This window comes from Lissotriton helveticus, chromosome 5_1, assembly GCF_964261635.1.
Source record: "Lissotriton helveticus chromosome 5_1, aLisHel1.1, whole genome shotgun sequence".
Classification (NCBI taxonomy): Eukaryota; Metazoa; Chordata; class Amphibia; order Caudata; family Salamandridae; genus Lissotriton; species Lissotriton helveticus.
In genome coordinates this window covers 20,758,566-20,782,122 of record NC_136065.1, presented here as the reverse complement: position 1 = coordinate 20,782,122, position 23,557 = coordinate 20,758,566, and the positions used below count along the sequence as shown (strand labels likewise).

At 54.0% G+C, this 23,557-nt stretch overlaps 1 protein-coding gene across 1 annotated transcript in view; it reads left to right on the top strand.

Annotated features, from left to right (window-relative positions):
* Window positions 1-23,557, top strand: part of LOC144752902 (heme-binding protein 2-like) — a 189,964-nt gene that overhangs the window by 109,816 nt on the left and 56,591 nt on the right. The window contains exons 2-3 of the mRNA XM_078640727.1: window positions 11,908-12,007; window positions 12,086-12,161. Of these exons, the coding sequence (XP_078496853.1) occupies window positions 11,922-12,007; window positions 12,086-12,161 (162 nt within the window). The 5' untranslated portion in view covers window positions 11,908-11,921. The remainder of the gene's footprint in view (window positions 1-11,907; window positions 12,008-12,085; window positions 12,162-23,557) is intronic.

Below are 23,557 nucleotides of genomic sequence, written 5' to 3'. Positions count from 1 at the left end.
CGATGTCACGGACCGGGTCTATCGGCGTCTCCACAAACGTAGGCGCAGCTGGAACGTCCATCACTGACGCAAAGGCGGGCACATCGGCGCTTCCTTGCGATTCATCCCTACCCATGTGGAGCGGTGGGACAACAATGGCGGCCATCCTCCTTCCCAGATCCCGGGCGTCCCGGATCAAGGTCTTATGCAGAGTTGTTAACGCAGCCAAAACATCTCTGGACGTGGGCTCTCTCTCGTGTCGCCAGACCCCAGGACTCTCTCGCATAGCGGCTTCTCTGCCCGGGTGAGGTGTGCGTACGAGGGTGCTCTCCGCCATCTTAGCTGCTCCGGCCTCGTCCTTCTCCACCTCACCTCGGGACCGGGTCTCACATCAGGGAGGAACAGGATTCACAACGGGAATCTCACAAGCCAAGGCAGGTTTCTCAGCGGAGAGTCACCAAAAGGCTAAAAACTCCGCCGCACCCTAGGGGCAGCACGCTGACTCCGGGCAAAGTCGGTAATGGGCCCGGATACAACACCGGAATGGGGGGCTAAGGATCATGCACCTCCCTCGACCCAGCTGCATCACACTCCCCACATGGGTCTCCGCCAGTTGGGCTGGGTCGGCACTGCGGCAATCAGCAATCAGGTCTTCAGTTCCCTCCGGCCGAGTCCTCACCATCACCAGAGGCCGCTGTTGTTGAAGTCGCGGCCGGCCACTCTCCGCACTCGAGACCCCGGTCCCAGCTCCGTGAAGGCCTCAAAACAGTCGGGGACACTCCAACGGGTCTGCAGCAAACAGAAGCCTCAGGAGCAAGCGGTAAGTGAAAGTGACTCTTCGCCTACATGTAGATGCCGTTGCAGCTCAGGATAAGTGCCAGGATGTATGTGCGGGGTGAGGAGGCTCACGGAGCCGAGCGGTTACGCAGCCATCTCGATCGCCATCTTGGCTCCTCCTCAACTCACCTTTCTTTACTAGAGCTTGCACGTCATCAATAACCTGAACACACTTTTCTTTACTAGAGCTTGCACTTCATCAATGACCTGAACTCACCTTTCTTTACTAGACCTTTCACTCCATCAATGACATGAACTCACCTTGCTTAACTAGAGCTTGCACGTCATCAATGACTTGAACTCACCTTTGTTTACTAGAGCTTTCACGCCATCAATGACATGAACTCACCTTTGTTTACTAGAGCTTTCACGCCATCAATGACCTCAACTCACCTTTCTTTACTAGAGCCTGCACGTCATCAATAACCTGAACACACTTTTCTTTACTACAGCTGTCACGCCATCAATCACCTGAACGCACCTTTCTTTACTAGAGCTTTCACTCCATCAATGACTTGAACTCACCTTTGTTTACTAGAGTTTGCAAGTCATCAATGACCTGAACTCACCTTTCTTTACTAGAGCTTTCACTCCATCAATGACATGAACTCACCTTTCTTTACTCGAACTTGCACGCCATCAATGACATGAACTCACCTTTCTTTACTACAGCTTTCACTCCATCAATGACTTGAACTCACCTTTGTTTACTAGAGCTTGCACGCCATCAATGACCTGAACTCACCTTTCTTTACTAGAGCTTGCACACCATCAATGACATGAACTCACCTTTCTTTACTCGAACTTGCACGCCATCAATGACATGAACTCACCTTTCTTTACTACAGCTTTCACTCCATCAATGACTTGAACTCACCTTTGTTTACTAGAGCTTGCACGCCATCAATGACATGAACTCACCTTTCTTTACTACAGCTTTCACTCCATCAATGACATGAACTCACCTTTCTTTACTAGAGCTTTCACTCCATCATTGACTTGAACTCACCTTTGTTTACTAGAGCTTGCACGCCATCAATGACCTGAACTCACCTTTGTTTACTAGAGCTTGCACGCCATCAATGACCTGAACTCACCTTTCTTTACTAGAGCTTGCACACCATCAATGACCTGAACTCATCTTTCTTTACTAGAGCTTTCACTCCATCAATGACATGAACTCACCTTTCTTTACTAGAACTTGCACGCCATCAATGACATGAACTCACCTTTCTTTACTAGAGTTTGCACGTCATCAATGACTTGAACTCACCTTTCTTTACTAGAGCTTGCATGCCATCAATGACATGAACACACTTTTCTTTACTAGAGCTTTCACTCCATCAATGACCTGAACACACCTTTCTTTACTAGAGCTTTCACTCCATCAATGACCTGAACTCACCTTTCTTTACTAGAGCTTTCACGCCATCAATGACCTGAACTCACCTTTCTTTACTCGAGCTTTCACGCCATCAATAACCTGAACTCACCTTTCTTTACTAAAGCTTGCACATCATCAATGACCTGAACTCACCTTTCTTTACTAAAGCTTGCACATCATCAATGACCTGAACTCACGTTTCTTTACTAAAGCTTTCACGCCATCAATCACCTCAACTTACCTTTCTTTACTAAGCTTGCACGCCATCAATGATCTGAACTCACCTTTCTTTACTAGAGCTTGCACGTCATCAATGACCTGAACTCACCTTTCTTTACTACAGCTTGCACGCCATCAATGATTTGAACTCACCTTTCTTTACTAGAGCTTTCACGCCATCAATGACATGAACTCACCTTTCTTTACTAGAGCTTGCACATCATCAATGACTTGAACTCACCTTTCTTTACTACAGCTTGCACGCCATCAATGACTTGAACTCACCTTTCTTTACTAGAGCTTTCACTCCATCAATGACATGAACTCATCTTTCTTTACTAGAGTTTGCACGCCATCAATGACCTGAACTCACCTTTCTTTACTCGAGCTTTCACGCCATCAATAACCTGAACTCACCTTTCTTTACTAGAGTTTGCACTTCATCAATGACCTGAACACATCCTTCTTTACTAGAGCTTTCACTCCATCAATGACCTGAACTCACCTTTCTTTACTAGAGCTTGCACACCATCAATGACATGAACTCACCTTTCTTTACTAGTTTGCACACCATCAATGACTTGAACTCACCTTTCTTTACTACAGCTTGCATGCCATCAATGACCTGAACTCACCTTTCTTAACTAGAGCTTGCACGGCATCAATGACTTGAACTCACCTTTCTTTACTAGAGCTTGCACGTCATCAATGACCTGAACTTACCTTTCTTTACTAGAGCTTGCACGTCATCAATGACTTGAACTTACCTTTCTTTACTAGAGCTTGCACGTCATCAATGACCTGAACTTACCTTTCTTTACTAGAGCTTGCACGTCATCAATGACATGAACTCACCTTTGTTTACAAGAGCTTGCATGCCATCAATGATCTGAACACACCTTTCTTTACTAGAGCTTGCACACCATCAATGACCTTAACTCACCTTTCTTTACTAAAGCTTTCACTCCATCAATGACATGAACTCACCTTTCTTTACTAGAGCTTTCACTCCATCAATGACCTGAACTCACCTTTCTTAACTAGAGCTTTCACGCCATCAATAACCTGAACACACTTTTCTTTACTTCAGCTTTCACGCCATCAATCACCTGAACACACCTTTCTTTACTAGAGCTTCCACGCCATCAATAACCTGAACACACTTTTCTTTACTACAGCTTTCACTCCATCAATGACATGAACTCACCTTTCTTTACTATAGCTTGCACGTCATCAATGACCTGAACTCACCTTTCTTTACTAGCGCTTGCACGTCATCAATGACATGAACTCACCTTTCTTTACTAGAGCTTTCACGCCATCATTGACCTGAACTCACCTTTCTTTACTAGAGTTTGCACGTCATCAATAACCTGAACACACTTTTCTTTACTTCAGCTTTCACACCATCAATCACCTGAACACACCTTTTTTTACTAGAGCTTGCACATCATCAATGACCTGAACTCACCTTTCTTTACTAGAGCTTGCACGCCATCAATGACCTGAACTCACCTTTCTTTACTAGAGTTTGCACGCCATCAATGACCTGAACCCACCTTTCTTTACTAGAGTTTGCACGCCATCAATGACCTGAACTCACCTTTCTTTACTAGAGTTTGCACGCCATCAATGACATGAACTCACCTTTCATTACTACAGCTTTCACGCCATCAATGACCTGAACTCACCTTTCTTTACTCGAGCTTGCATGCCATCAATGACCTGAACCCCCCTTTCTTTACTAGAGCTTTCACGCCATCAATGACCTACCTCAATTTTCTTTACTAGAGATTGCACGTCATCAATGACCTAAACTCCCCTTTATTTACCAGATCTTGCACGCCATCAATGACCTTAACTCACCTTTCTTTACTAGAGCTTGCACGTTATCAATAACCTGAACACACTTTTCTTTACTACAGCTTTCACACCATCAATGACCTGAACTCACCTTTCTTTACTAGAGCTTTCACGCCATCAATGCCCTCAACTCACCTTTCTTTACTAAGGGCCAGATGTAGGTAAATCTATTTTACCGACACTTAAATACCGAATTTTACCGATTCGGTATTTAAGAGTCGGTAAAATAGATGTACCGAGATGTAGGTAAATCCAGATGTGGATTTACCGATTCTTTAAAAGTCGGTATTTACCGATTCGGTAAATACCGACCTGTAATGCTCCATTCATTCCTATGGGCTTTGAAGCCCATAGGAATGAATGGGGCATTACAGGTCGGTATTTACCGATCGGTAAATACAGATTTTTGGCAAGGGTGCAGGGGGTGTCACTTTGACACCCTCTAGCACCCCCAAAAAAGGTTCGGGGGCCATATGGCAGGCAGACCTGCCCTAAGGGCAGGTCTGCCTGCCATATGGCACAGGTGTGCATGCACACATTTGCATGCTCACCTGAATCGGTATTTCACCATCAAATTGAATTTGATGGTAAAATACCGATTTCTTAGGCCTTGTGGGACTCATCAGAGTCCCACCTACATATCGATTTTACAGAATCTGTAAATTTACCGTTCTGTAAATTTACCGACCGGTATATTTACAGATTCTGTAAAATTACAGATCGGTAAATTTACAGAACGGTAAAATTACCGATTCTGCCCCCTACATCTCAAATTCCTTTTACCGGTCGGTAACGGCCGAATTCGGCCGTTACCGACCGGTAAAACCCTACCTACATCTGGCCCTAGATCTTTCACGCCATCAATGATCTGAACTCACCTTTCTTTACTAGAGCTTGCACGTCATCAATAACCTGAACACACTTTTCTTTACTACAGCTTTCACACCATCAATGACCTGAACTCACCTTTCTTTACTAGCGCTTTCACGCCATCAATGACCTCAACTCACCTTTCTTTACTAGAGCTTGCACGTCATCAATAACCTGAACACACTTTTCTTTACTACAGCTTTCACACCATCAATGACCTGAACTCACCTTTCTTTACTAGCGCTTTCACGCCATCAATGATCTGAAGTCACCTTTCTTTACTAGAGCTTGCACTTCATCAATGACTTGAACTCACCTTTGTTTACTAGAGCGTTCACGCCATCAATGACATGAACTCACCTTTGTTTACTAGAGCTTGCACGCCATTAATGATCTGAACTCACCTTTGTTTACTAGAGCTTGCACGTCATCAATGACTTGAACTCACCTTTCTTTACTAGAGCTTGCACGTCATCAATGACCTGAACTCACCTTTCTTTACTAGAGCTTGCACGCCATCAATGACTTGAACTCACCTTTCTTTACTAGAGCTTGCACACCATCAATGACCTCAACTCACCTTTCTTTACTAAAGCTTGCACGCCATCAATGACCTCAACTCACCTTTCTTTACTAGAGCTTGCACACCATCAATGACCTGAACTCACCTTTCTTTACTAGAGCTTGGACATCATCAATGACTTAGTCAGAATTGGGGGTCTCTGGTTGGCGCAGGTATGTACTTGCGGCAAGCAGGGACCCTCTCCTCTAAGTCAGGGCAAAGGATTACTCTCAGGAAATAAACTCTGCTCACCCTCTAGGTAGGGTGGCGCAAGCAGTCACAGCTAATCTCTGGAGTACATACGGTTAAGCATTTGAAGCATCCACCACAATGACCATCAACCCACCACACAGGGACACAAGACTGTAGGTTTATAGTAATATATTTATCCTTTATATATAACTTTCAAGCAGGCTTCAAAAATAAAGTCATTAGGCTTTAGGATGTGTCTCAGTAACATTTAAAATAGACCACAGTTCTTTATAGGCAAAATTCAGTTCTTTTAGGCAAGTTCCTGTAAGGTACGGTGCTTACTAGCGCTTCTGAGCGCTTCGTTCTATGCGAGGTGAAAGGCCCTACCGATGCTCACGCATCTCGCGGTACGGAGCGTACTGTACTCCGTCTACGGCCCTCTTCAAAGCAAGGGTGCGCTGCGTACCGGGCGGGTGTCAAATGCGAGGTGCACAGTCTCAATGCCAAAGGCGAGGAGTACAGGCCTTAGTAATGCAGCCGTACGCCGCGCACAGTCTATTTTGGACGCGAAGCGCACAATACCTTTTCTTGATGTGCGGGTGCGATGCGGACGATGCTAGGCTGACGTCCCACATTGCGGTGCCGTCCAGAAGGGTGTTGCGGCGCGAGGGCCACGGGATGACTTTTCCTTTGGTTGGCGGTGCTCGGGGGGACACAGGCTCACAAGCAGAGTCCGTGTCCTGAAGAGGGGGCAGTGGCTGGAGATAATCACAGCGGTGATACGCTGTGAACAGGGCCTCTTCCACGGAGGGACGAGTCCGGGGGCCACCAGTCTTTACTGTGTGTTCCTGCAGCTCGGGGGCCACCGGTTCACGTTGCTTGGACCAGGTGGGGGCACAGGCTCTCAGAGTGCGGGAAGACTTCCCAGGTGCACTCAGGTCTCTGGGGTCAGCGCTGAAGGGGAGAATCACACCATCAGCTGCTTCCTTCTTTATGGGGGTAGTGCCCAATGTTCCTGGGGCGCAGTTCAGGGGGTAGGCTCACACGCAAGCCCTTGGAGATCTTTCTTGAAAGAATGCACAAGTTGAATTAAATAAAGTCTTTCTCAGTCTGTGTCTCCTCTCCTTCTTGCAGCAAGGCACCCACCACAGGCCAGTCTCTCAGGATTAGAGACAGTACTCCTCCATGCAGCTTTCCCAGGTCCTTCTCTTCAGGCAGAGTTTCTTCTTAGCGCAAACAGGATCTGATTTCTTAGGAGCAGGGCTCATACTTTTATAGGACATTTCTTTTGTTCTTGCAGGCCAGGGGGGCCTTTGCCTAATCCAATCAGTCTCTGGGCACTTTGTTTTGCAGGCTCTGGTTTCTCCTTTCAGGGTGCAGGGCAGGGACATCAGACACTCCGCAGGAGGTGGAGCCAGCATTGTGATGACAAGTACAGCCAGGAGCACTCTGTTGACCGTCCTCCCTCTTCCTGGGCCAGGTGCCGGACAGAGTCATCAGTCGCTCCCCAGGGGGCGGAGCCAGCATTGTGGTGGCAGAGCACAGCCCTATTCAGAGTCAAGGGGCACTCCCACAACCCACTCTGGTGTAATCCCTCTATTCACCAACTGTCATCCCCAGCCCTGTCACTCACACAACCCAGACAGCAGATACACATCAGAGCAGAGGCGGGCTGAAATGGTCAGGCAAGCAAATGCTAACTCTCTAAAAGTAGCATTTGCAAACACAGGATATTAAAATAAACTTTACTAAAAGAAGTATTTCATTATTCTGAGTTCAGGCATACTAAACTTGACTTTCTACCATGTTCCCTGAGCCTGCTGGGATTATAGATTGTAACAATTCCAGCAGCCCATTCTGACCTATGAGAACAGGTAGCCTTACAATAGTGAAAAACGAAATTGGCTGTAATTCACTATTAGGACATGCCACACACATCAGGGCTTGTCCTACCTTATGCTTACAATGCACCCTGCCCTTGCGCCTACCATAGGGGTGACTAATATGAAGTTAGGGAAGGTTTAGGGACTGGCAAATAGGTGTACTTGCGCAGTTAGCATGACAGTACCAGACTGCACGCAGGTTCTGCAATGGCAGACCTTAGGCACATTTTACTAGGTTGCTTCTGTGGGTGGCACAACCAGTGCTGCAGGCCCACCAGCAGCATTTGTATTTACAAGCCCTGGCACTCCTGGTGCACTTTACTGGGGACTGACAGTAAACCAAATAAACCAATCATGGAAACCAATCACATGTAGCAGTTTACAGTAGGGAGAGCATATGCACTTTAGCACTGGTCAGCAGTGGTAAAGTGCCCAGAGTCATTAAACCAACAAAAACAGGTCAGAGAGAATATTGGAGGAAGGCAAAAAGTTCAGGGATGACCCTGCCAAGAGGGCCAAGTCCAACAGACTTAAACTCACCTTTCTTTACTAGAGCTTGTACGCCATCAATGACGTGAACTCATCTTTCTTTACTAGAGCTTTCACGCCATCAATGATCTGAACTCACCTTTCTTTACTAGAGCTTGCACGCCATCAATGACATGAACTCACCTTTCTTTACTAGAGCTTGCACGACATCAATGACATGAACTCACCTTTCTTTACTAGAGCTTGCACACCATCAATGACGTGAACTCATCTTTCTTTACTAGAGCTTTCACGCCATCAATGATCTGAACTCACCTTTCTTTACTAGAGCTTGCACGCCATCAATGACATGAACTCACCTTTCTTTACTAGAGCTTGCACGTCATCAATGACATGAACTCACCTTTCTTTACTAGAGCTTGCACACCATCAATGACCTGAACTCACCTTTCTTTACTACAGCTTGCACGCCATCAATGACCTGAACTCACCTTTCTTTACTAGAGCTTGCACACCATCAATGACCTGAACTCACCTTTCTTTACTACAGCTTGCACGCCATCAATGACCTGAACTCACCTTTCTTTACTACAGCTTGCACGCCATCAATGACCTGAACTCACCTTTCTTTACTAGAGCTTGCACGCCATCAATGACCTGAACTCACCTTTTTTTACTAGAGCTTGCACGCCATCAATGACCTGAACTCACCTTTCTTTACTAGAGCTTTCACTCCATCAATGACCTGAACTCACCTTTCTTTACTAGAGCTTTCACTCCATCAATGACCTGAACACACCTTTCTTTACCCGATCTTGCACGGCATTAATGACCTGAACTCACCTGTCTTTACTAGAGCTTTCACTCTGTTGCGGGGATTCTGCTCATGCACAGAACTATACACAGGAAACCAGGACCTCAGTGAACTGTGGTGTACCAAAGAACTCACCTTAGTACCCAGAGCCCCTATCCGACTAGCATCAGTGTCTCATTAGCTCTCAGTCCTACAGCGAAGCTACCAATGATTAGACAACCCAGAACAAGCGACTTAGGGTACTCTCGGGAATGGTGGGAATCAAGAACACTCGCTCGTTTATATTCTCATACCAGTCCACAATGTGAGTAATCAGAGACACAGAAAAGTTTAAAATGTTTATTTTTAACTACGTGCTCTAAGATGGGGTATTTTGGCTAACATAAACAGGCATATGATTAGAAATAAAACAATCAGCATTGTTGCAATCCCAAAAAACACAAAGGGAGAAATCATGTTACAATGATAGTGGAAACAGGTTGTATAGCGCCTTGTGTACCACCCTCCCCTGGCTAATAGCTAGTTTTATAATGATAGAAGGTCTCTAGGTTCAAACGGGGAACCCTATAACTCCAAGATCAGCAGAGGTGAATCACATCACAGGAGCAGCAAAGCTCTCTGTCACTGGAAAGGTGATTTTTCCAAGTGCCTGAATCATGCATGCAGTGCAATATTAAAGGCACTAGGATTTCAGTTGGTTGTAGCTGTGTGTGTGTTGTGTCTAGAGCGTCAGCCGATCAACCTGAATCACAGCATACATTGTTATTATGACCTTGAAGACTTCTGTACGCAGTGTGCCGACTAAGGTCACGGTGTAAGTCTAGAGATGTGAAAAAACAGACCGTTCTCATGCGAAGAAAATCAAACAGTTTAATTACAACAACAGTTACATATAGTGTTGTGTACAAAAGCTGCAAAGTGGCAGAATGGCATTTAAACTTCTAATACGCTTATGCTAACATAGCAATGTGTGCAAGCAGAACCCTGTCTTCACTACAACTCCATCTATTACATGAACTCACCTTTCTTTACTAGAGCTTTCACGCCATCAATGACCTGTACTCACCTTTCTTTACTAGAGCTTTCACGCCATCAATGACCTGAAGTCACCTTTCTTTACTAGAGCTTCCACGCCATCAATGAACTTTGTTTATAAGATCTTGCTGGACATTAATGGCTTAAAACCACCTTCCTTCCTGAGCGCCCACATTTGTCAATAACATTTCTTTACCAGAACTCGCACTTCAGTGACAGAAATTGAGGAGAACGGAGAAGAGAGGGAAGTGGTTGGGAGGGAAGTGGTTGTAGCGAGGAGAGGTGAGGGAAGTGGTTGGAAGGGAGGAGAGGTGAGGGAAGTGGTTGGGAGCGAGGAGAGGTGAGGGAAGTGGTTGGTAGCGAGGAGAGAGGTGAGGGAAGTGGTTGGGAGCAAGGAGAGGTGAGGGAAACGGTTGGGAGCAACAAGAGGTGAGGGAAGTGGTTGGGAGTAAGGAGAGGTGAGGGAAGTAGTTGGGAGGGAGGATAGGTGAGGGATGGTATGGGGAGTGAGGAGAGGTGAGGGAAGTGGTTGGGAGGGAGGAGAGGTGAGGTGAGGGAAGTAGTTGGAGAGGAGAGGTGAGGTGATGGAAGTGGTTGGGAGGGAGGAGAGGCGAGGATAGTGGTTGGGAGGGAGGAGAGGTGAGGGAAGTGGTTGGGAGGGAGGAGAGGTGAGGGAAGTGGTAGGGAGAGACAAGAGGTGAGGGAAGGGGTTGGGAGCGAAGAGAGGTGAGGGAAGTGGGTGGAGGAGAGATGAGGGAAGTGGTTGGAAGGGAGGAGAGGTGAGGGAAGTGGTTGGAGGAGAGGTGAGGCAAGTGGTTGGGGGCGAGGAGAGTTGAGGGAAGTGGTTGGAAGGAAGGAGAGTTGAGGGAAGTGGTTGGGAGCGAGGAGACGTGAGGGAAGTAGTTGGGAGGAGAGGTGAGGGAAGTGGTTGGGAGGAGAGGTGAGGGAAGTGGTTGGGAGGAGAGGTGAATGAAGTGGTTGGGAGGAGAGGTGAGGTGAGGGAAGTGGTTGGGAAGAGAGGTGAAGGAAGTGGTTGGGAGGAGAGGTGAGGGAAGTGGTTGGGAGGAGAGGTGAAGGAAGTGGTTGGGAGGAAGGAGAGGTGAGGGAAGTAGTTGGGAGAAAGCATGAAAGAGAGGAGAAGAGAGAGGGTGAGAAGACCACAGGTGAAAGGTGGAATCCTCAGGGTAGCAGTGGATGTAGCCCGGAGGATGGGCAGTGAACTGATGATACCAGAGACGGACCGAGAGAAGGGATAAAGAGAGAGAGAAGAGAAGAAGAGAGATGAGATTGTGAACAGAGGGGAGGTAGGGACCGTAACCAGGAGAAACAGATGGTGGCGCTGGGGAGTAAGGCCCGTGCAAGCAAGAAGCAAGAGATCCTGACCAGAGAAGGGAAGCCCCTAGGAAGCAAAGACGATGGTGAAGTGTGTGCGGGTGAAGTGGTGGGTGTCATGGTACTGTGGCCCTGAAGGATGAAGGTAGGGGAGGCCCCACAGGGGAAGATAGAGAGTGGTGGACACTTAGCTAATAGGACAACTGGGGTCAGATACTGGTGAGTGATGCAGTCATGGAGAGGTCAAGGGGTAAGGATTGGAGGGGTGAGGATGGAGGCGGCTCAGAGGGGCAACTAGCGACAAGGATATGAGGAGGTGGGAGGGGCACCACGGGGAGAGGATATGTGTTGGGGGGGTCTGAGAGGGGGAACTAGGGCTAAGGATATGAGGGTGGAGGGGCACCTGCAGGGCCTGGCCTGTGTAACCAGCAGTGGTTTCTTTCCTCAGATTGACAGCTGAGGATGGTGCTGTTTCCACCTACATCTGCTCCAGGGGCTGCAGTCCTCATCCTCCTGTCTCTGGGGGTCGGAGGGACTTGGGGTCAGAGGTAAGATGGACCCCCTCGAACCTGCCCCACCCTCTCACTCACAGGCCCTCACCAGCTCTCTCCCTTTACTCTTTACAGCCCCAAGCCGGACTTCTGCAGCGAGGTGGAGGAGTGTTTCACCTTCAGAGCCTTGTGCAACACCACAGAGTATGAGGTAGGTGCTGACACCATGACCCCGTGGGTGCTGTGACCCGTGAGACACCGCAGGTGCTGAGACCTGTGAGACACATGGGTGCTGTGACCTTTGAGACACATGGGTGCTGTGACCTTTGAGACACATGGGTGCTGTGACCTGTGAGACACCGTGGGTGCTGTGACCTGTGAGACACCGCGGGTGCTGTGACCTTTGAGACACCGTGGTTGCTGTGACCTGTGAGACACAGTGGGTGCTGTGACCTTTGAGACACATGGGTGCTGTAACCTGTGAGGCACCATGGGTGCTGTGACCTGTGAGACACCGCGGGTGCTGTGACCTTTGAGACACAGTGGGTGCTGTGACCTGTGAGACACCGTGGGTGCTGTGACCTGTGAGACACCGTGGGTGCTGTGACCTTTGAGACACAGTGGGTGCTGTGACCTGTGAGACACCGTGGGTGCTGTGACCTGTGAGACACCGTGGGTGCTGTGACCTGTGAGATACCGTGGGTGCTGTGACCTTTGAGACACAGTGGGTACCGTGACCTGTGAGACACCGCGGGTGCTGTGACCTGTGAGACACCTTGGGTGCTGTGACCTGTGAGACACCTTGGGTGCTGTGACCTGTGAGACACTGTGGATGCTGTGACCTGTGAGACACCGCCGGTGCTGTGACCTGTGAGACACCGTGGGTGCTGTGACCTGTGAGACACCGTGGGTGCTGTGACCTTTGAGACACCGTGGGTGCTGTGACCTGTGAGACACCGTGGGTGCTGTGACCAGTGAGACACCGTGGGTGCTATGACCTGTGAGACACCGCGGGTGCTGTGACCTGTGAGACACTGTGGGTACTGTGACCTGTGAGACACCGCGGGTGCTGTGACCTGTGAGACACCGCGGGTGCTGTGACCTGTGAGACACCGCGGGTGCTGTGACCTGTGAGACACCGTGGGTGCTGTGACCTGTGAGACACCGTGGGTGCTGTGACCTGTGAGACACCGTGGGTGCTGTGACCTGTGAGACACCGTGGGTGCTGTGACCTGTGAGACACCGTGGGTGCTGTGACCTGTGAGACACAGTGGGTGCTGTGACCTGTGAGACACCGCGGGTGCTGTGACCTGTGAGACACCGCGGGTGCTGTGACCTGTGAGACACCGCGGGTGCTGTGACCTGTGAGACACCGTGGGTGCTGTGACCTGTGAGACACCATGGGTGCTGTGACCAGTGAGACACCGCGGGTGCTGTGACCTGTGAGACACCGCGAGTGCTGTGACCTGTGAGACACTGTGGGTGCTGTGACCTGTGAGACAACGTGGGTGCTGTGACCTGTGAGACACCATGGGTGCTGTGACCAGTGAGACACCGCGGGTGCTGTGACCTGTGAGACACCGTGGGTGCTGTGACCTGTGAGACACCGTGGGTGCTGTGACCTTTGAGACACCGTGGGTGCTGTGACCTGTGAGACACCGCGGGTGCTGTGACCTGTGAGACACCGTGGGTGCTGTGACCTGTGAGACACCGTGGGTGCTGTGACCTGTGAGACACCGTGGGTGCTGTGACCTGTGAGACACAGTGGGTGCTGTGACCAGTGAGACACCGCGGGTGCTGTGACCTGTGAGACACCGTGGGTGCCGTGACCTGTGAGACACCGTGGGTGCTGTGACCTTTGAGACACCGTGGGTGCTGTGACCTGTGAGACACCGTGGGTGCTGTGACCTGTGAGACACTGCGGGTGCTGTGACCTGTGAGACACCGCGGGTACCGTGACCTGTGAGACACCACGGGTGCTGTGACCTGTGAAACACCGCGGGTGCTGTGACCTGTGAGACACCGTGGGTGCTGTGACCTGTGAGACACCGTGGGTGCTGTGACCTGTGAGACACCGTGGGTGCTGTGACCTTTGAGACACAGGGGGTACCGTGACCTGTGAGACACCGCGGGTGCTGTGACCTGTGAGACACCTTGGGTGCTGTGACCTGTGAGACACCGCGGGTGCTGTGACCTGTGAGACACCGTGGGTGCTGTGACCAGTGAGACACCGCGGGTGCTGTGACCTGTGAGACACCGTGGGTGCCGTGACCTGTGAGACACCGCGGGTGCTGTGACCTGTGAGACACTGTGGGTGCCGTGACCTGTGAGACACCTTGGGTGCTGTGACCTGTGAGACACCACGGTTGCTGTGACCTGTGAGACACCGTGGGTGCTGTGACCTGTGAGACACCACGGGTGCTGTGAACTATGAGACACCGTGGGTGCTGTAACCTGTGAGACACCGTGGGTGCCGTGACCTGTGAGACACCGTGGGTACTGTGACCTGTGAGACACCGTGGGTGCTGTGACCTGTGAGACACCATGGGTGCTGTGACCAGTGAGACACTGCGGGTGCTGTGACCTGTGAGACACCGTGGGTGCTGTGACCTGTGAGACACCGTGGGTGCTGTGACCTTTGAGACACCGTGGGTGCTGTGACCTGTGAGACACCGCGGGTGCTGTGACCTGTGAGACACCGCGGGTGCTGTGACCTGTGAGACACCGTGGGTGCTGTGACCTGTGAGACACCGTGGGTACTGTGACCTGTGAGACACCGCGGGTGCTGTGACCTGTGAGACACCGTGGGTGCTGTGACCTTTGAGACACCGTGGGTGCTGTGACCTGTGAGACACCGCGGGTGCTGTGACCTGTGAGACACCGCGGGTGCTGTGACCTGTGAGACACCGTGGGTGCTGTGACCTGTGAGACACCGCGGGTACTGTGACCTGTGAGACACCGCGGGTGCTGTGACCTGTGAGACACCGTGGGTGCTGTGACCTGTGAGACACCGCGGGTGCTGTGACCTGTGAGACACAGTGGGTGCTGTGACCTGTGAGACACCGCGGGTGCTGTGACCTGTGAGACACCACGGGTGCTGTGACCTGTGAGACACCGTGGGTGCTGTGACCTTTGAGACACCGTGGGTGCTGTGACCTTTGAGACACCGTGGGTGCTGTGACCTGTGAGACACCGTGGGTGCGGTGACCTGTGAGGCACCGTGGGTGCTGTGACCTGTGAGACACAGTGGGTGCTGTGACCTGTGAGACACCGTGGGTGCTGTGACCTGTGAGACACCGCGGGTGCTGTGACCTGTGAGACACCACGGGTACTGTGACCTGTGAGACACCGTGGGTGCTGTGACCTGTGAGACACCGTGGGTGCTGTGACCTGTGAGACACCGTGGGTGCTGTGACCTTTGAGACACCGTGGGTGCTGTGACCTGTGAGACACCGCGGGTGCTGTGACCTGTGAGACACCGTGGGTGCTGTGACCTGTGAGACACCGCCGGTGCTGTGACCTGTGAGACACTGTGGGTGCTGTGACCTGTGAGACACCGTGGGTACCGTGACCTGTGAGACACCGTGGGTGCTGTGACCAGTGAGACACCGTGGGTGCTCTGACCTGTGAGACACCGTGGGTTCTGTGACCTGTGAAACACCGTGGGTGCTGTGACCTGTGAGACTCCGTGGGTGCTGTGACCTGTGAGACACCGTGGGTGCTGTGACCTGTGAGACACCGTGGGTGCTGTGACCTGTGAGACACTGCGTGTGCTGTGACCTGTGAGACACCGCGGGTACCGTGACCTGTGAGACACCACGGGTGCTGTGACCTGTGAGACACCGTGGGTGCTGTGACCTGTGAGACACCCTGGGTGCTGTGACCTGTGAGACACCGCGGGTGCTGTGACCTGTGAGACACCGTGGGTGCTGTGACCTGTGAGACACCGTGGGTGCTGTGACCTTTGAGACACAGTGGGTGCTGTGACCTGTGAGACACCGTGGGTGCTGTGACCTGTGAGACACCGTGGGTGCTGTGACCTGTGAGATACCGTGGGTGTTGTGACCTTTGAGACACAGTGGGTACCGTGACCTGTGAGACACCGCGGGTGCTGTGACCTGTGAGACACCTTGGGTGCTGTGACCTGTGAGACACCTTGGGTGCTGTGACCTGTGAGACACTGTGGATGCTGTGACCTGTGAGACACCGCCGGTGCTGTGACCTGTGAGACACCGTGGGTGCTGTGACCTGTGAGACACCGTGGGTGCTGTGACCTTTGAGACACCGTGGGTGCTGTGACCTGTGAGACACCGTGGGTGCTGTGACCAGTGAGACACCGTGGGTGCTATGACCTGTGAGACACCGCGGGTGCTGTGACCTGTGAGACACTGTGGGTACTGTGACCTGTGAGACACCGCGGGTGCTGTGACCTGTGAGACACCGCGGGTGCTGTGACCTGTGAGACACCGCGGGTGCTGTGACCTGTGAGACACCGTGGGTGCTGTGACCTGTGAGACACCGTGGGTGCTGTGACCTGTGAGACACCGTGGGTGCTGTGACCTGTGAGACACCGTGGGTGCTGTGACCTGTGAGACACCGTGGGTGCTGTGACCTGTGAGACACAGTGGGTGCTGTGACCTGTGAGACACCGCGGGTGCTGTGACCTGTGAGACACCGCGGGTGCTGTGACCTGTGAGACACCGCGGGTGCTGTGACCTGTGAGACACCGTGGGTGCTGTGACCTGTGAGACACCATGGGTGCTGTGACCAGTGAGACACCGCGGGTGCTGTGACCTGTGAGACACCGCGAGTGCTGTGACCTGTGAGACACTGTGGGTGCTGTGACCTGTGAGACACCGTGGGTGCTGTGACCTGTGAGACACCATGGGTGCTGTGACCAGTGAGACACCGCGGGTGCTGTGACCTGTGAGACACCGTGGGTGCTGTGACCTGTGAGACACCGTGGGTGCTGTGACCTTTGAGACACCGTGGGTGCTGTGACCTGTGAGACACCGCGGGTGCTGTGACCTGTGAGACACCGTGGGTGCTGTGACCTGTGAGACACCGTGGGTGCTGTGACCTGTGAGACACCGTGGGTGCTGTGACCTGTGAGACACAGTGGGTGCTGTGACCAGTGAGACACCGCGGGTGCTGTGACCTGTGAGACACCGTGGGTGCCGTGACCTGTGAGACACCGTGGGTGCTGTGACCTTTGAGACACCGTGGGTGCTGTGACCTGTGAGACACCGTGGGTGCTGTGACCTGTGAGACACTGCGGGTGCTGTGACCTGTGAGACACCGCGGGTACCGTGACCTGTGAGACACCACGGGTGCTGTGACCTGTGAAACACCGCGGGTGCTGTGACCTGTGAGACACCGTGGGTGCTGTGACCTGTGAGACACCGTGGGTGCTGTGACCTGTGAGACACCGTGGGTGCTGTGACCTTTGAGACACAGGGGGTACCGTGACCTGTGAGACACCGCGGGTGCTGTGACCTGTGAGACACCTTGGGTGCTGTGACCTGTGAGACACCGCGGGTGCTGTGACCTGTGAGACACCGTGGGTGCTGTGACCAGTGAGACACCGCGGGTGCTGTGACCTGTGAGACACCGTGGGTGCCGTGACCTGTGAGACACCGCGGGTGCTGTGACCTGTGAGACACTGTGGGTGCCGTGACCTGTGAGACACCTTGGGTGCTGTGACCTGTGAGACACCACGGTTGCTGTGACCTGTGAGACACCGTGGGTGCTGTGACCTGTGAGACACCACGGGTGCTGTGAACTATGAGACACCGTGGGTGCTGTAACCTGTGAGACACCGTGGGTGCCGTGACCTGTGAGACACCGTGGGTACTGTGACCTGTGAGACACCGTGGGTGCTGTGACCTGTGAGACACCATGGGTGCTGTGACCAGTGAGACACTGCGGGTGCTGTGACCTGTGAGACACCGTGGGTGCTGTGACCTGTGAGACACCGTGGGTGCTGTGACCTTTGAGACACCGTGGGTGCTGTGACCTGTGAGACACCGCGGGTGCTGTGACCTGTGAGACACCGCGGGTGCTGTGACCTGTGAGACACCGTGGGTGCTGTGACCTGTGAGACACCGTGGGTACTGTGACCTGTGAGACACCGCGGGTGCTGTGACCTGTGAGACACCGTGGGTGCTGTGACCTTTGAGACACCGTGGGTGCTGTGACCTGTGAGACACCGCGGGTGCTGTGACCTGTGAGACACCGCGGGTGCTGTGACCTGTGAGACACCGTGGGTGCTGTGACCTGTGAGACACCGCGGGTACTGTGACCTGTGAGACACCGCGGGTGCTGTGACCTGTGAGACACCGTGGGTGCTGTGACCTGTGAGACACCGCGGGTGCTGTGACCTGTGAGACACAGTGGGTGCTGTGACCTGTGAGACACCGCGGGTGCTGTGACCTGTGAGACACCACGGGTGCTGTGACCTGTGAGACACCGTGGGTGCTGTGACCTTTGAGACACCGTGGGTGCTGTGACCTTTGAGACACCGTGGGTGCTGTGACCTGTGAGACACCGTGGGTGCGGTGACCTGTGAGGCACCGTGGGTGCTGTGACCTGTGAGACACAGTGGGTGCTGTGACCTGTGAGACACCGTGGGTGCTGTGACCTGTGAGACACCGCGGGTGCTGTGACCTGTGAGACACCACGGGTACTGTGACCTGTGAGACACCGTGGGTGCTGTGACCTGTGAGACACCGTGGGTGCTGTGACCTGTGAGACACCGTGGGTGCTGTGACCTTTGAGACACCGTGGGTGCTGTGACCTGTGAGACACCGCGGGTGCTGTGACCTGTGAGACACCGTGGGTGCTGTGACCTGTGAGACACCGCCGGTGCTGTGACCTGTGAGACACTGTGGGTGCTGTGACCTGTGAGACACCGTGGGTACCGTGACCTGTGAGACACCGTGGGTGCTGTGACCAGTGAGACACCGTGGGTGCTCTGACCTGTGAGACACCGTGGGTTCTGTGACCTGTGAAACACCGTGGGTGCTGTGACCTGTGAGACTCCGTGGGTGCTGTGACCTGTGAGACACCGTGGGTGCTGTGACCTGTGAGACACCGTGGGTGCTGTGACCTGTGAGACACTGCGTGTGCTGTGACCTGTGAGACACCGCGGGTACCGTGACCTGTGAGACACCACGGGTGCTGTGACCTGTGAGACACCGTGGGTGCTGTGACCTGTGAGACACCCTGGGTGCTGTGACCTGTGAGACACCGCGGGTGCTGTGACCTGTGAGACACCGTGGGTGCTGTGACCTGTGAGACACCACGGGTGCTGTGACCTGTGAGACACCGTGGGTGCTGTGACCTGTGAGACACCGCGGGTGCTGTGACCTGTGAGACACCGTGGGTGCTGTGACCTGTGAGACACCGTGGGTACTGTGACCTGTGAGACACCGTGGGTACTGTGACCTGTGAGACCCCATGGGTGCTGTGACCTGTGAGACACCGTGGGTGCTGTGACCTGTGAGACACCGTGGGTGCTGTGACCTTTGAGACACCGTGGGTGCTGTGACCTGTGAGACACCGTGGGTGCTGTGACCTGTGAGACACTGTGGGTGCTGTGACCTGTGAGACACCGTGGGTGCTGTGACCTGTGAGACACCGTGGGTACTGTGACCTGTGAGACACCGTGGGTGCTGTGACCTGTGAGACACCGCGGGTACTGTGACCTGTGAGACACCGTGGGTGCTGTGACCTTTGAGACACCGTGGGTGCTGTGACCTGTGAGACACCACGGGTGCTGTGACCTGTGAGACACCACCGGTGCTGTGACCTGTGAGACACCGTGGGTACTGTGACCTGTGAGACACCGTGGGTACTGTGACCTGTGAGACACCGTGGGTGCTGTGACCTGTGAGACACCGCGGGTACTGTGACCTGTGAGACACCGTGGGTGCTGTGACCTGTGAGACACCGCGGGTACTGTGACCTGTGAGACACCGTGGGTGCTGTGACCTGTGAGACACCGTGGGTGCTGTGACCTGTGAGGCACCGTGGGTGCTGTGACCTGTGAGGCACCGTGGGTGCTGTGACCTGTGAGACACCGTGGGTGCTGTGACCTGTGAGACACCACGGGTGCTGTGACCTGTGAGATACCGTGGGTGCTGTGACCTGTGAGACACCGTGGGTGCTGTGACCTGTGAGACACAGTGGGTGCTGTGACCTGTGAGACACCGCGGGTGCTGTGACCTGTGAGACACCGCGGGTGCTGTGACCTGTGAAACACCGTGGGTACTGTGACCTGTGAGGCACCGTGGGTGCTGTGACCTGTGAGACACCGTGGGTGCTGTGACCTGTGAGACACCACGGGTGCTGTGACCTGTGAGACACCGTGGGTGCTGTGACCTGTGAGACACCGTGGGTGCTGTGACCTGTGAGACACCGTGGGTGCTGTGACCTGTGAGATACCGTGGGTGCTGTGACCTGTGAGACACCGTGGGTGCTGTGACCTGTGAGACACAGTGGGTGCTGTGACCTGTGAGACACCGCGGGTGCTGTGACCTGTGAGACACCGCGGGTGCTGTGACCTGTGAAACACCGTGGGTACTGTGACCTGTGAGGCACCGTGGGTGCTGTGACCTGTGAGACACCACGAGTGCTGTGACCTGTGAGACACCACGGGTGCTGTGACCTGTGAGACACCGCGGGTGCTGTGACCTGTGAGACACCGCGGGTGCTGTGACCTGTGAGACACCGCGGGTGCTGTGACCTGTGAGGCACCGTGGGTGCTGTGACCTGTGAGACACCGCGGGTGCTGTGACCTGTGAGACACCGCAGGTGCTGTGACCTGTGAGACACCGTGGGTGCTGTGACCTGTGAGATACCGTGGGTGCTGTGACCTGTGAGACACCGTGGGTGCTGTGACCTGTGAGACACAGTGGGTGCTGTGACCTGTGAGACACCGTGGGTGCTGTGACCTGTGAGACACCGTGGGTGCTGTGACCTGTGAGACACCGTGGGTGCTGTGACCTGTGAGACACAGTGGGTGCTGTGACGTGTGAGACACCGTGGGTGCTGTGACCTGTGAGACACCGCGGGTGCTGTGACCTGTGAGACACCGTGGGTGCTGTGACCTGTGAGACACCGTGGGTGCTGTGACCTGTGAGACACAGTGGGTGCTGTGACCTGTGAGACACCGTGGGTGCTGTGACCTGTGAGACACAGTGGGTGCTGTGACCTGTGAGACACCGTGGGTGCTGTGACCTGTGAGACACCGCGGGTGCTGTGACCTGTGAGACACCGTGGGTGCTGTGACCTGTGAGACACCACGGGTGCTGTGACCTGTGAGACCGCGGGTGCCGTGACCTGTGAGACACCACGGGTGCTGTGACCTGTGAGACACCGCGGGTGCTGTGACCTTTGAGACACCACGGGTGCTGTGACCTTTGAGACACCGCGGGTGCTGTGACCTGTGAGACACCGTGGGTGCTGTGACCTGTGAGACACCGCGGGTGCTGTGACCTGTGAGACACCGCGGAAACTGTGACCTGTGAGACACCACGGGTGCTGTGACCTGTGAGACCGCGGGTGCCGTGACCTGTGAGACACCACGGGTGCTGTGACCTGTGAGACACCGCGGGTGCTGTGACCTTTGAGACACATGGGTGCTGTGACCTGTGAGACAAAGTGGGTGCTGTGACCTGTGAGACACCTTGGGTGCTGTGACCTGTGAGACACCGCGGGTGCTGTGACCTGTGAGACACCTTGGGTGCTGTGACCTGTGAGACACCGTGGGTGCTGTGACCTGTGAGACACCGCGGGTGCTGTGACCTGTGAGACACCGTGGGTGCTGTGACCTGTGAGACACCTTGGGTGCTGTGACCTGTGAGACACCTTGGGTGCTGTGACCTGTGAGACACCGTGGGTGCTGTGACCTGTGAGACACCACGGGTGCTGTGACCTGTGAGACACCGTGGGTGCTGTGACCTGTGAGACACCGTGGGTGCTGTGACCTGTGAGACACCGTGGGTGCTGTGACCTGTGAGACACCGCGGGTGCCGTGACCTGAGAGACACTGTGGGTGCCGTGACCTGTGAGACACCGTGGGTGCTGTGACCTGTGAGACACCGTGGGTGCTGTGAACTGTGAGGCACCGTGGGTGCTGTGACCTGTGAGACACCGTGGGTGCTGTGACCTGTGAGACACCGTGGGTGCTGTGACCTGTGAGACACCGTGGGTGCTGTGACCTGTGAGACACCGCGGGTGCCGTGACCTGAGAGACACTGTGGGTGCTGTGACCTGTGAGACACCGCGGGTGTTGTGACCTGTGAGACACCGTGGGTGCTGTGACCTGTGAGGCACCGTGGGTGCTGTGACCTGTGAGACACCTTGGGTACTGTGACCTGTGAGACACCGTGGGTGCTGTGACCTGTGAGGCACCGTGGGTGCTGTGACCTGTGAGGCACCGTGGGTGCTGTGACCTGTGAGACACCGTGGGTGCTGTGACCTGTGAGACACCGTGGGTGCTGTGACCTGTGAGACACCGTGGGTGCCGTGACCTGTGAGACACCGTGGGTGCTGTGACCTGTGAGAAACCGTGGATACTGTGACCTGTGAGACACCGTGGGTACTGTGACCTGTGAGACACCGCGGGTGCTGTGACCTGTGAGACACCGTGGGTGCTGTGACCTGTGAGACACCGTGGGTGCTGTGACCTGTGAGACACCGTGGGTGCTGTGACCTGTGAGACACCGTGGGTACTGTGACTTGTGAGACACCGTGGGTGCTGTGACCTGTGAGACACCACGGGTGCTGTGACCTGTGAGACACCGTGGGTGCTGTGACCTGTGAGACACCGCGGGTGCTGTGACCTATGAGACACCATGGGTGCTGTGACCTGTGAGACACCGTGGGTGCTGTGACCTTTGAGACACCGTGGGTGCTGTGACCTATGAGACACCATGGGTGCTGTGACCTGTGAGACACCGTGGGTGCTGTGACCTTTGAGACACCGTGGGTGCTGTGACCTTTGAGACACCGTGGGTGCTGTGACCTGTGAGACACCGTGGGTGCTGTGACCTGTGAGGCACCGTGGGTGCTGTGACCTGTGAGACACAGTGGGTGCTGTGACCTGTGAGACACCGTGGGTGCTGTGACCTGTGAGACACCGCGGGTGCTGTGACCTGTGAGACACCACGGGTACTGTGACCTGTGAGACACCGCGGGTGCTGTGACCTGTGGGATACCGTGGGTGCCGTGACCTGAGAGACACCGTGGGTGCTGTGACCTGTGAGACACCGTGGGTGCTGTGACCTGTGAGACACCTTGGGTGCTGTGACCTGTGAGACACCGCGGGTGCTGTGACCTGTGAGATACCGTGGGTGCTGTGACCTGTGAGACACCGTGGGTGCTGTGACCTGTGAGACACCGTGGGTGCTGTGACCTGTGAGACACCGCGGGTGATGTGACCTGTGAGACACCGTGGGTGCTGTGACCTGTGAGACACCACGGGTGCTGTGACCTGTGAGACACCGTGGGTGCTGTGACCTGTGAGACACCGTGGGTGCTGTGACCTGTGAGACACCGTGGGTGCTGTGACCTGTGAGACACCGCGGGTGCCGTGACCTGAGA